At 38.7% G+C, this 14,423-nt stretch overlaps 2 protein-coding genes across 7 annotated transcripts in view; one reads left to right on the top strand and one right to left on the bottom strand.

Moving 5' to 3' along the window:
* LOC124631198 (protein outspread) overlaps positions 1–14,423 on the bottom strand; it is a 262,107-nt gene that overhangs the window by 105,367 nt on the left and 142,317 nt on the right. The window lies entirely within an intron of this gene.
* LOC124631202 lies at positions 12,507–14,201 on the top strand. Its single transcript, XM_047165442.1, has one exon. It carries the CDS (start codon positions 12,898–12,900, stop codon positions 13,993–13,995), a length of 1,098 nt encoding a protein of 365 aa, XP_047021398.1. The 5' UTR covers positions 12,507–12,897; the 3' UTR covers positions 13,996–14,201.

The following is a 14,423-nucleotide window of genomic DNA, read 5'->3' as shown; positions in this document are numbered from 1 at the left end:
CGCTACTCCTTGTACATGTAATAAAACAAAAAAGCCGACGTGTACATTAAATGTTGCGCAAGCTATCCATAAAAGATCAGCGGTCAGTCCCAAAACGGTGACAGGCAAAAATTCACGAAAAACTGTCCGACAATGCATTGCATATGTATCGTTTTGGTTTTGGACCAATCACAAACGAAAATAATGTTAATTGCTCACTCGTCTTAGCAGCGGCGCGTGCGCACGTTTGGCAGCAAAAAGGATGGGCCATAAAAGGCTTTAAGGGTACAAAAGAGGCCGCAAGAATCCATGAATAAAAATACCGCGCCAAAAAGCGTTGGCGCCAATTATGGTGCGTTTGGGCATCTCTAACCTCGTGGATCGACGGGCTGCGCGTGAGTGCACGCGTTAGCGTATAGGGATGCAACATGTGCAACTGTCAGTGTGCGTGATTTAATTATTTAAAAAACCCTTACTTTTTATAACCAGTTGTATTTTGATCGTGTAGGATAAAGAACCTTTTGCATTTTGCATGGTTTCGAGGGCTTAATACGAGCCCTAAATGGGTCTAATTGCCATTTAACCGCCAGATTTGAGCTTTATTATGAACTGGAACATTTAAATGAATGTTAAGTTTATACTTTATTATGGCTTATGGGCAATTAGACAACGACTAATGAAGTCTGAAGTGCCCCTTCTTGTCAATCTGTGGCATATCTTGAAGAAAAGTTCGTACTACAGCTTTCTGAGAAGTACGTCTCGTTTGGAGTATACAATGACCTCATTAGTAAACTTTTTATTTACCCATACTTTAAATACTTGTGATTATGAGTACACTCACACACATAGCGATAGACACGTACTTGTAGGCCGATACTGTGAGGGATATTCATTCTAGTATATCACTAGCTTCCCCACGAGTCCCAAGTTAAAAACTTCTCGTAAAAGGACAAAAAGTAGCCCAATATTATTCCGATATATATTCTACGTTACTGTAAATTTTTGCACGAAAGAATGAAACCTTCCCACATACATCGTTACAAAACTTTCGCATTTATAACATAGGAAACAAGAGGTTTTTGCTGACCCGGAATAACTTCCAGCTAGAGTATCTTCTTACAAAATGGCATACATTATGTAATACAGGCAATCGTCAGTAACATTACTGTACGTGGCATATCTCCTGAGAAAGTGATTCGCATCGATCTGTGAAGGAAATCAATTTCCTAAGATCGAAGAAAGTTTAGCGTGGATCGCAATTTCACTGAAATCGTAAGATGATGTGGTGTGGCACGTTCCTTAGATGATTACGGTGATATTTTAGAATGTTTAGACTGATATTTCTATTGAAGAAAGGTGTTCTCTTGTGTGTGATATTTTAACAGATGTTTGCCTTTTAGGTCCAAATATGCTTCAGTTCTTGATAAGTATGCGAAAAGTGAAAAAAGCCCACCAAAAAGTTACAACGGCGAAAATTTTTATTGATGTACTTTTTTTAATCTATCATGCCATCTTCTAAATAGATTTTGATGAAACTTCCTTGCTTTAGTTTAGCTGATGATAAAGTATAGGCTACTTTTGGTTGGTAGCAATTACAATTAAGTACAAATCATGCGATTAAACGAACTTAACCGAAGTTACCCGAACAAGACCGATTACTGCTTAAGTAACACCTAACACCTGTAAATCAAAGCAATAATACAAATGAATAGAATTACTATTCTCTTTGTTTATAACGGCCTTCATATTTGTACGTTATGAGTTTATAATCGCCGCGGGAGATTGGAAATTAACTTGCACAATTGATAACAATATTGCAAGGAATAGGCACTATTATTTATTTGATAAGGCAAGATGAAATACTTATAAGGGAGAATTTTAGGGCGGGGTAAAACTTTATAAATTGCCGAGTTTCCTGGGATATCGTTCCCGCATTAATGTTTTTAAGAAAGATATAAGTACCTATATTGATCTGATAAATTATGTTTAGAAATCTTACTCCCACATTGACCTAAATATCCAAATCAAATCATCAAAAACACTAAAATAAACTATCAAAGTAATGAATTCTCAATCAGTGGTCATTGTGAACACCAACGCGAACAATTGCAACCGAACCTTACAAGTCACCAAACTTATTGACTAAATTAAAAATATCGATAAGTCTCAACCTGTCCTAACCGAGATAAACCCACACCTGTTATCTGGAGCAAGGTGAAATGTTAATTACATAGCCTTATTGACAAAGAAACCAAATAACTCATTCACTCACAAACACCCTTATTACAATGGCATAAACTGCATAATTGAACTTCCTAATGACTTCTAATACAAGTCAGTTTGCAGCGTGGGACACTATTTTGAGGTTACAATCGAGTTCTCGCAATTATTATCGATTCATTGGAACGCTGAATCGATTCAGAATTGCTAACAAAAAGTTATGAATGGTTGGTATTTGTAGTAGATATCGATTTTGCTGTATTTTGATTGGTTTGCCCACGATTTTGTAGTGCACATTGCTAGGTTTTGCTTCATGGTTTGATTGGTAATTAAAAATAGGTCTTGCGCAATTGTCTGTACTTATGTTTATTCAATTGTGTATTTTGCTTTGATATGTGCAAGAGAAGGATTAGTTTATTACAAGAGATATAACTGCAGCCTCTACATTGATGCCTAGGCTTTATATTGAATTATGTTCCCAAGATTTTTTTAGCAAACTTACTAACGTATTTACAGACTTACCAAGGTAAGTACCAAGTCCAAAATCATTAGTCATCTTCACAAACGACGCATTTTAATTCCCGCTAAAATGTTTCGACTATAATAACTAACCTCACATTATGACCGCAGAGCCAAATACTGACAAAGACAGATAATTAAGATTGATGATCAAATACGTTTGAATACGCATGATGTTTGTAAAGCAAAAACTTCAGAAATATAAAAGACATGCTTTTTTTGTAATGATAAAACGTGAATTATTCTTTTTAGGAGTTCAAAGAGCCTGTACCTTTAGCGCGAAACTTGAAAACTAGCAGACAGACATGTGTTGCTGGGGAGTTTGTCACGCCACTTCTTCCCAGCAAAAACACATAGGACCATAGCATATAAGGGCTGACTGCTCTGACTAATACGCTAATACGCTAGAATAATTGGTTCAAACAGTCGCAGGTAAATGCAGTATATACTTGTAGTAGTTATTGAAATACGTAGCTTTAATGATTGCCCAACTTTTTGTCTTCCCAGTTTTATTCAAGAAAAATCCTTGGACCTCGCCAAATCGTACCATTCATTTTGAAGTGTTCCTAAACATTTGGACCCATACATCCTCCGCTCGCAATTCAAGACCTCTATTATTAAAACCCATACAGCGATTCGATTATTGCGATACGAATCAATTCAATCGAGATATCGTACTGAAGTAATAATACCTCTGCCGAAACATTTCGAGTTTTCAAAAGAGTTCTGTTGAGCGGTTGAATACGCTTAAATTAAAGAAAAGGATTTTTTAAATTATATGGGGTTATTGATAATTAAGATCCCATACCGTACAAAGGGCGGATTGGTACCGGGATAAAGTTCTTTAAGAATCGAGAATCGATAATCGAAAAGAAATAAAAAGGTTTGATTGTAGACTGGGCAATCTATGGTACTTTTATAAGAAGCAAAATTATATGTTGACCAAGTTAAATGGTGCTGTGCTTGTATTAATTTAATTTGAAGCTAGGCTGGTTTATGTAGTTTTTACTGTGGTTGGTAAGCTTAACTGGTGTTTAATGTTACACGTTATGGGTACATTTAGCCGGGGGCAAGTCGTAAGGGTCTGTGGGATGGGCATTAAATGACTAAGGAGAACATTATACTCTTGATATTGAAAAAGGTCATATCACTTTAATAGTAAGTGAAACTTTTAGCCGTGAGTACATCGAGGATAATTTTTGCAACTATGTAGTAGTTTTCAAGTATTAACTATATCCAGTGTTCCAAATTCACTCATAAATCTTATCGCAATAGTTAAGGGTAAGGATTGAAAATCTATTGAAGAAGGAGCACATATTTAGGTAGGTTGACGTTCGTCTTTACCTAGACTAGACAGTCAATCAAAAGAAAAATTATTTAAAGAGTCTAACGTTGTAATAACTAAAAACCAATGGTTAAGGATCAATTAAAGAACATAATATGGACAACTGACGACGAATGGTAAGTTTAAAAATAACGGCAATTTAATTAAAGAGAAGTCGCTAACTGCTATAAAACTCGGTATAAATTGTGCTGAACCCTTTAGGCCGCTGCCTCGAATTTTGCGGGCAGCGGGGCGGCAGCGGCGGCGGCGCATTCGGTCACCGTTTTGAATGGAGCTCACCGCTCGTTGCCCGCTCCCGCGCCGCTGTATTCGAGGGCCGGTCCATTTGATTATACGCGTAAGATCCTGCCGCTCCCGCGCCGCCGCCGCTGCCGCCCCGCTGCCCGCAAAATTCGAGGCAGCGGCCTTATTGTGAGCGCGCATCGAATGTTACTTACATGTAGGGTTGCCATAAAGAATAATTTGGAAGTTTTGTGGTAGACTATCGTATTATTTTATAGTTTTAAAACTCTCTATTACGTATCTTAAACTACGTATGACACACGCATGACGTGGGAACTACTCCACGCAGCTGGATATAGTAGCCTGTAGTCTTTCTTGATAAATGGGCTGAAATAATTTTTCAAATTGTTCCAGTAGTGCCTGAGATTAACGAATTCTAGCAAACTCTTCAGCTTTATAATGTTCGGTGTAAATAGATAAGAACATGTCCTTCGGAGATCAGTCTTATAATCTAGATATTTGTTCCTAATAAAGACTGTGTGAAAGTGATTGATTTTCTGAATTAAACTCTTTTTCTTTCTTTAATCCTAGCAACCCTGCTACCAACTAATTCTGTAGAATTGTAAAACTAATAAATGCGATTCGTTTTATTTTTCCGACTTAATGAAAGGCCGGTAATGTAAACTCTTGCGCAACTGAACGTTTTCCTTATTAAGTTACTATCAGGACGTTTTATTTATATTTTCTTGAGCTTGATGGCCGACATAGCTCATCATTTTTTAATGTTTCCTTATTTTGCTGCCCACATCATATTTACTTCGTGGTCGAGATTGTTATCAGTCATTGACTCTTAGTAAATTGAGTAGAAGATACGATAGATATTTTTTAACTTTAGTTTTTAGCAATTCTGTATTTTATATTTTAGGGGGATGGATGCCACGACGAAGTGCACGAAATTATAATACCTAGAAATGTTTTTTTTTTGTGATTTTACCTAAGTTTATATCAAATAACAGACTTAATGTTATTCGCGATACTAATGCAACTTTAAATAGCGTAGTTTCTCACCCAAAAGGTTCTTTAAATATTACTTTAAAAAAAACTTAAAAAAAACCCCGCACCTCTTACCATTCCCCTTAAAAAAAACCTAGAACTGCTCCATTTACTTCGACAGTGACGTGATGCATCCAATACCGACTTGACCTCTGCATCCCGGTGCATAAAGCAGCAATAAATAGCAGGCCTTCAATGGAACAATTGCAGTTAATTGCACAAATAATCCACTTAATTGGCGCGGCTAATTTATCTGAGCGCACGTGGGTGGGCGAGGGTGGCCGTGAGTTGTTGTTTTTGAAGACTTTATTTCATGAAAGGATAAGGAATGAAGACTTCACTGATATATTTGGCACAAGGAAGTGACAACTGCAATCTCTTGTGGTTAGATTAAAAATTTCATACTGTAATTTGTAGTAAAAAAAAAGAAAAATCGGCGAAAAAATTACCCGTTTAGATTTATTTTATTTTTAGGTTTATGTTAATATGCGGAAATTTGTTTATGTTCAAAATAAATAAATAATATTAACGTAAAGTGTTTAAAGTTTAGATTTATATAGAAACTGTTTTTTTTTTCAAACTAGAAAAAAAAGAACAGCAGTTTTACTATAATGTTCCCCTACAGGTAACTAATATATAAGTCCTGCATAACAGCACAAGATATGGTCACCATATTGGCACACAATGCGCAAACGCGACCTTGCGCCGGCGCATCTTTACAAATATTATGTCGCTCTGTACTGCGGGCACTTAATAAATGATACACACGTTGATTAATAGATTTTTAGTTGGCCTGTCCTTGACTTGATTTTCAAGTGTGAGAATGTGTATTTTAATACATACTTAAATATTTCATTTGATGTTGCTTCAAGGTTAAACTTCAACTTAAATTGATATGACAAGTAACTTTGTGATAGAGAACGAATACCTTCCACTTAGTAAGTAACGGCAGAACGGCAGAATTTATTAAAAAAATATAAATATGAAATTAACAGTGTTGTGCTTTCACGCACAAAACTACTGAATTGAGCTTAATCAAATTAAGTTCACAGATAGTCAAGAGCCCAGGAACGGGTATCTACTGGGTACTTTTTATCAAGGTGCAGGAAATAGTTTCCTCAGAACGCGGGTGGAAGGAACCATGGGTTAGTAACAGATAACAATTTCGTTAGGTTACGTGCAAAAAGTGGATGTCTTCTTAACTTTTCAGTCTCAATTCAGTAAAAACATAAATAAACTTGTCGTATAAAACCATGTTTCACTTTCCGCTGCACTTGTTCAGTAACTTTTACTTTTAAGATAACGAAAAGTCAAGTGATACTTAACTTGAGTAGCAGTTAAGTGTCCCCAGTGTGCTGTACTGTAAGTGTATGTTGGTATTTAAATTGTAACTGCCTCGTTGGTCTAGCTGTCGCAAGTGCGGCTGCTAAGCACGAGGTCTCGGGTTCGATTCCCGAGTCGGGCCGAAATCGCTTTGTGGGTTTTAGAAGACTTTCACAAAGCAGCCCGGAGCCTGGAAGCTGGTGATTGATACACCCGTGCATCGGAGAGCACGTAAATGTCGGTCCTGCGCCTGATCTCTCTCCGGTCGTGTCGGATTACCGTCCCATCGGGCTATTAGAGTTAAGGAATAGTGAGTGCACCTGTGTCTGCGCAAATGCTCGTGCACTATAATATGTCCTGCGTAGTTGGCTAATCTCCTTACATGAGAACAGCCGCCGTAGCCGATAATCGGCTAGGAGGACATCATCATCATCATCATGTTGGTGTTAAAATAATATATGAAAATGTATTAACAGTTAGGTAGTAATATGGTTGCGATGGTACCTTTCGAAATATCCATACTGAAGTTATAAATGTGAAAGTAATCCTGTCTGTGCCAAAACTGATGAACCGATTTAAATAAATGGGTGAATAATGGACAAGATATAGACGAGAGCCTAAGAATGAATATATGTGATTTTTTTAAACGACTCGGAAGCAGTTGTCCTGGGATATGGATGAAACCGTGGAGAACTGGTTGATCATCTGTGATGCATTTAACTTCAATTCTTACCGATTTTATAATTGTTGGGAACTCTCTGGGATTCAATATTTACCTGTGAACAAAAACAATATCGTTAGTATTTAAGAATAAGTGAGAAAAAATATGTGTTTGGATGTTTGTTCCTCAATCACGTTTCAATGACTGTTTGAATTTTGACTTGCTAGTACATAAAAAGATATAAGTTAAGTACATTTTATTCAGGTGGGGAAGTACCTAGTTCCCTCTGGGAGCAGAAGAAACCAAACAGAAGCTAGTATGTTCAGGCGCAGAACGCCTTCAAGAAAGTTAATAGCAGCTAGTTGCGCTCGGTCGTAGCATCAATGTTCTATGTAGGCGTTTGTTTATTCTCATACAAAATGAAATGTCATCGGGCACTTGCCCTTGACACATTGTACGTGTAACATCTCGTGTTTTAATTAAATGTATATTTGAAACATTCGGGACTTTGATTGGCACCAGTATATCCTCTAAAGATATAACATGGTGGCCCATGAGGGGAACTAAAATAATAATCGCGAACGGAAAATCGACAAAAGTTTCCAAAGGCGTTATACAGTCGACGGCGCGCGGCGGCAACGACTTCACAATTTCGGAAGAACTACGTGGACAAGCAAAAGCCACGGGTTCCCGTGTAAGAAGAACTGCCTCCTGGACAGCATAGGAGCCCAGGGTTCGAGCAGTGGTGCAGCCAAAGCATCACATCGAGGCGAGCGTCAGCGTGTTAACCAAAAGTTAAGTGCCTATCCTTAACGTAAATTCCATCCAACTATCCAAATTTCCATAAAGACCTATTTAAACATTGAGAATAGTGCTTCATTTGTGTAAATTAAAGTTATTTCGTGCATAATATTGCCGAACTTTCCCGTAATTGTTTCAAATAGTATACCTAATTGAGTTATTTTCATCCACCCTCAACAAAAAATAATTATTTTTTTCTTGGAACAAAGACTGTACATTAGTTATTAGCTCATTAGCAATTCAAATAAGGTCAATATTACGGATAATATCTATCTAAGATAGATCTATTCATTTATTTGTGCATTTGTTGTAGTTTTGTTTTGTTTTTATTCTTTTCACCTAGTGGGAGCTATTCAATAGTATTGTAGCCCAGTCTTAGTGTGTATTGCCGACTATTTCAGGTTAAATAACGCCGTTCTTGCGACAAGAATTCTCCGATCATTCGGGGCTTAGTCGAGCGAGTTCATACCAGCGCGAGCAGCAATCAGCTGATTGTGCGCGCGACGCAGACCGGCTTCCCGTACGGCAGGTGACACCGAGGCGAGGAGCGTGAGCCCATTCATTTTCTTTCATTTATATAGTTTTAATACTTCCAAGTTTAAAGTAAATTTCATAGTGGTGATTCACAATGTCTGAAAACAAGCGTTATAAAGAATTAATTACTAAACGAGCGTCCGCCAAAGGACAGATTACAAAGTTTAAAAATTATTTAAGTAATATTTCCAAAGAAACTGAACTAAATGATATTCAATTAACGGAATTAAGATTGAAGCTAGCTAAGTTTGAGGCTTTGTCTGTTAGGGTTGATGACTTGCAGAGTGAGATAGAGGTTTTAAATCCTGAGAATATTGCGGCGGAAGTTGATGAGCGTGATCACATGGAGCAGGATATAGTTATTAATATAGCCACTGCAAAAAACTTGTTAGACATACTTTCTAGCAAAAAAGAAAGCGATAACAGGCGTAGCTCCGTTCACAATGCTTCATGTTGTAACGATGAACATCATCGCAATGTAGAATTTAAGCTTCCTCAAATTCAAATCACAAAATTTAACGGTGAATATTTCCGCTGGTTAGAGTTTAGGGATACATTCGAAAGTTTAATTCATAATAATGAGCGCATCCCTGAAATAAATAAATTTCACTATCTAAATTCATATTTGCAAGGTGACGCAGCCAGAATCGTTTCTAATTTTGAAGTTTCGGCAAAAAATTATGGTGAAGCTTGGAAACTACTCTGTAGCCGCTACAATAACAATAGAATATTAATTAATCACCATTTGAGTTCACTAGTACATTTAAAACAGCTTCCACGTGAGTCAGAAAAATCGTTAAGGTATTTGGTTGATCATATTACAAAAAATTTGCGTGCTCTTGCCAGTCTTGGACAATCAACTGATAATTGGGATGTTTTAGTTATATATATGGTCTCGGGTAAGTTGGATAATCAAACATTGCTCAAGTGGGAGGAGTATCGTAGCACTATGGTGAACGACTCCCCGACTTTAGAGCAGTTTTTTAAATTTATTACGGACCGTGCTAATGTGCTTGAGTCTACAAGTCGTAATAACAATCATAGTGATAACGTTGGTGTTCCTAGAGTGCCTAGCAATCCGCAGCGGTCAACTAAAAATAATAATAATCAAATTCATCATTTTCAAAAATATAATCAAAGACATAATTCGAATAGCGTAGTTAAATCGTTTGCAACCACTAGCCATAATAAAAACAAGGCACAGCCTGGATTTTCATGCATAATTTGTGATCAGCGTCATAGAATTTATGACTGCCCAACATTCAAGGCTAAAAGTATTGACGAAAGAATGAACGATGTCTTAAAGTACAAACTATGTACGAATTGTTTAAGACAGGGTCACTCTGTCAATGACTGTCGCTTAAGAAGTTGCCAGGAACCGGGTTGCACTGAGAAACATAACGGCTTGCTGCATCGGCCGCCAGCGTTAGTAGGTCAGCTCGTCTCCGTCGAGGAGCAGGGGGAGGTTGTATCCGCTTATTGTAACAAAAATACTAATCAAATTATATTATCAACTGCCGTAGTCGAGGCATTGAATCCACTTGATGGGCAAAAGATCAAGGTTCGTGCGCTTTTAGACTGCGGTAGTCAATCATCATTTATTACTGAATCCCTTAAGGTCAGATTAGCATTAAAATCTTTTCCCATTGACACTCTAAAGGTCATTGGCATAGGAAACACGCCAAACAACAAGGTTAATGAAAGCTGTAATATTAAACTACAGTCAATCAATAGTTCATTTAATATTTCTTGTTCATGTTTGGTTCTAAAGGAGCTGACAGGGCGATTACCAAAGTTTCCCATCGACATCAGCTTATTGCAGCTACCTGATAATATTTCGTTAGCTGACCCCATGTTTTATAAGCCAGCCTGTATAGATATATTGATAGGTGCTGATTTATTTTGGGATATTTTAAGAAACGAACAAATCTCATTAGGAATCAATAATCCAAAGCTGAGAAGTTCGCAATTAGGTTGGATAGTGTCCGGTCCCATTCAAGCAGTGACACCTGACAAAAGGGTACACTGTAATCATGGTGTAATTTATAAGGATAATGATAGTGTTGACAAGCTTTTAACAAAATTCTGGGAGCTGGAAGAAATACCTGCCAAACCAATAATAAATGAAAACGAATGTGAAAGACATTTTCTCGCTCACACAACGAGAACTAATACAGGCAGATTTTGTGTGAAGTTGCCACTTAAAGATAGCGCAGACTGCTTGGGCGATACATACAAGTTAGCTAAAAAACGCTTTTTAAATTTGGAAAAGAGGTTAGGACGAAATCCCACGTTAAAATCAGAATACGCTAATTTTTTAAAAGAATATGCGGATTTGGGTCATTTATCAGTGGTAGACGTTAATTGTGCATTAACTTCGAGTTATTATCTTTGTCATCACGCGGTTCTGAAACAAGAAAGCGAAACCACCAAGCTTCGGGTGGTATTCGATGGTTCAGCACCGTCATCTTCCGGCTATTCACTAAATGACATATTGATGGTAGGCCCCAACGTGCAGGATAATCTATTTTCCATACTGATACGTTCTAGACAGTATAAATACCTACTCACGGGCGATGTAGAAAAAATGTTTCGCCAGGTACTGCTGCATGAGGATGACAGACACCTGCAGCGTATTTTATGGAGAGAAACAGAATCTGAACCCATCAAGACTCTGGAGCTCAATACCGTAACCTATGGAACGGCCAGTGCAAGTTATTTGAGTACTCGCTGTTTATGGCAGATTGGTCAGCAGCAGGACGATGTGCGTATAAAGGACATCATCCAACGGGACTTCTACGTAGATGACCTCATAACTGGATCCGATGACGCCCAGGAGTTAGTGTACATTCATAGGTCTGTAACTCAAGCTTTACAATCAGCTTGTTTTCATTTAAGAAAATTTAAAACAAATAATTCCTCTATCTTTAATAATGTTATTGTAAATGAACAAGATAAGTTACTTTTTAGCGAATCCATAAGCACCCTAGGGTTGGGCTGGACACCTTCTAGTGATGTGTTACATTTTCCTATAAAGGGTTTTTCAAGTGATGACAGTCAAATTATAACAAAACGCCTAATCATGTCAAACGCTTTTAAAATATTTGACCCATTAGGCATATTAAGTCCGGTCGTAGTAAACCCTAAAATAATGCTGCAAAAACTTTGGCAGCTAAAGTTAGATTGGGATCAGCCGGTCCCGGATGCGATAAAAAACGACTGGAATAAGTTTTCCGAAAGCATAAAATATTTGTCCAATTTACAAGTGCCTAGGTTAGTTTTGGGTGAATCTCCACAATGTATTGAACTACATTCGTTTAGCGACGCTTCAAAACTCGCGTACGGAGCATGCATTTATATGCGGTGCATAAATATGAACGGTGACGTCACCGTCAGATTGCTGTGTGCAAAGTCGAAAGTGGCGCCATTAAAACCCACTACAATACCGCGCCTCGAACTCTGTGCAGCCTTACTCGCCGCTAAACTAACACGAGCAGTACTCGATTCACTTCGGCGTAAACCCGCTAAACTGGTGCACTGGTGTGACTCATCTGTGGTATTGTGCTGGATGCGCTGCGACGCCAGTAAGCTAAAGGTGTATGTAGCTAACCGCGTCACAGAAATAAGGGAGTTAACGTCGTCTTCAGCGTGGCGATATGTTCCAACGCAGTCTAACCCGGCTGACTTAATTTCAAGGGGTGTGGACGCAAAACCATTTACATCAATGGCACTGTGGTGGACGGGGCCTAGCTTTCTACTCCTAAATGAGTCCGAATGGCCTAAGTTAAACGCCAATGAGCCAGACATTCTACCGGAATTGAAGGTACACTCGGCAATAATTAGTGAATCAATAATTGGTTTTGATAAATATTCAAGTTTCACAAAGTTACAGCGAGTATTCGCTTATATACGTAGATTTTTATTTAATCTTAAAAATAAAGATAAGAAACGCTTAGGTGTGTTGTCCGTTAAAGAGTTGCGTGAGTCATTCTATTCATTATGCGTTATCGCTCAGGTTCAGTTATTTACTAATGAGTACGACTTGTTATTGAAAGACAAGCCTTTAAATAATAATAGTAAGTTACTATCGTTGTCACCTTTTTTAGATGAATGCAAACTTATTCGGGTTGGTGGTCGACTCGATGCGTCGGCGCAGTCGTTTGAAAAGAAGCACCCCATTTTACTTCACGCATCTCATAGATTAACTAAGTTATACTTTAAAAGGGAACACCTAAATCACATGCATGCGGGACCACAGTTATTGTTGGCTGTTGTGCGTGAAACAGTGTGGCCTATTAATGGTAGGAACCTTGCAAGGCGCACCGTTAACAATTGCGCACGATGCAGGCGGCTACGCGGCATAACGTTGCAACCCAAGATGGGTAATCTGCCATCTCAACGCATCACGCCTGATTATCCTTTTTTATCCGTTGGCCTAGACTTTGCTGGACCTTTTTATATTGTAAATCGTAAGGGACGCGGTAGTCGCGTAATTAAATGTTATTTGTGTCTTTTTGTATGTTTACGGTACAAGTGTATTCACCTGGAAGCTGTCAGCGATTTGTCAAAGGATGCATTCATAATGACACTTCGACGGTTTATTGGTCGTCGGGGCAAACCAGCTGAAATATTCAGCGATAACGGAGCCAACTTTGTGGCCGCCGCGAAAGAAATAGGATCATTCTTAGCGGAAATCCAGGAGCCTTTGTATCATTTTGCAAGTCAGCAGTCAATTAAATTTAAATTCATCCCGGCTTACACTCCTCATTTCGGTGGCATATGGGAAGCCGGTGTCAAATCGGCGAAGTATTTTATAAGGCGCGTTATAGGCGACAGTCACTTCACATTTGAAGAGATTTCAACTTTGTTTGCACAAGTGGAGGCTATTCTCAACAGCCGCCCCTTGTGTCCTCTCTCTTCCAATCCTAATGACCTCCTCCCTCTCTCGCCAGGGCACTTCATTATTGGAAGACCGTTGACTGCTCTGCCAACACCAACACTGGAGGATGTCAAGGAAAGCCAGCTACGACGCTATGAACGGCTGGAAAGGACGCACCGTCATTTTTGGAAGAGATGGCAGCGGGAGTATCTGTCTGAATTGCAGCAGAGGACTAATTGGAAGGCGAGCTCATCAAAGCTCGATATCGGAGACATGGTACTCTTGGCTGACGACAACGCATCGCCACTTGCCTGGAGACTCGGCCGAGTTACACGACTCATATCCGGCCCTGATGGAATTTCCCGAGTAGCAGACATTCTCACCAACAGGGGCAACGTGCGGCGCTCGCTAGTACGGCTCTGCAGGCTACCCACCGCGGAGGAACTAAAGGGTTATTGAAAGCAAGCTTTCAATGGCCGGGAGTATGTTCAGGCGCAGAACGCCTTCAAGAAAGTTAATAGCAGCTAGTTGCGCTCGGTCGTAGCATCAATGTTCTATGTAGGCGTTTGTTTATTCTCATACAAAATGAAATGTCATCGGGCACTTGCCCTTGACACATTGTACGTGTAACATCTCGTGTTTTAATTAAATGTATATTTGAAACATTCGGGACTTTGATTGGCACCAGTATATCCTCTAAAGATATAACAAGTATTACATTACGAGCACATTAACATTACCAAAATTAAATCACCAAAAACATTATCCCGATCAGTCAACACGACATTCGCATACCGATCTCCGATAACACCTTCTCGTTCTCACATACGGAAATTATGTGTGTTAGAACGAGACGGGTGCTCGCTAATGAGTAGTGAAATGCATGA

The sequence above is a fragment of the Helicoverpa zea genome, chromosome 6, assembly GCF_022581195.2.
Source record: "Helicoverpa zea isolate HzStark_Cry1AcR chromosome 6, ilHelZeax1.1, whole genome shotgun sequence".
In the NCBI taxonomy this organism is placed as follows: Eukaryota; Metazoa; Arthropoda; class Insecta; order Lepidoptera; family Noctuidae; genus Helicoverpa; species Helicoverpa zea.
This window is presented reverse-complemented; position numbering and strand designations above follow the sequence as displayed.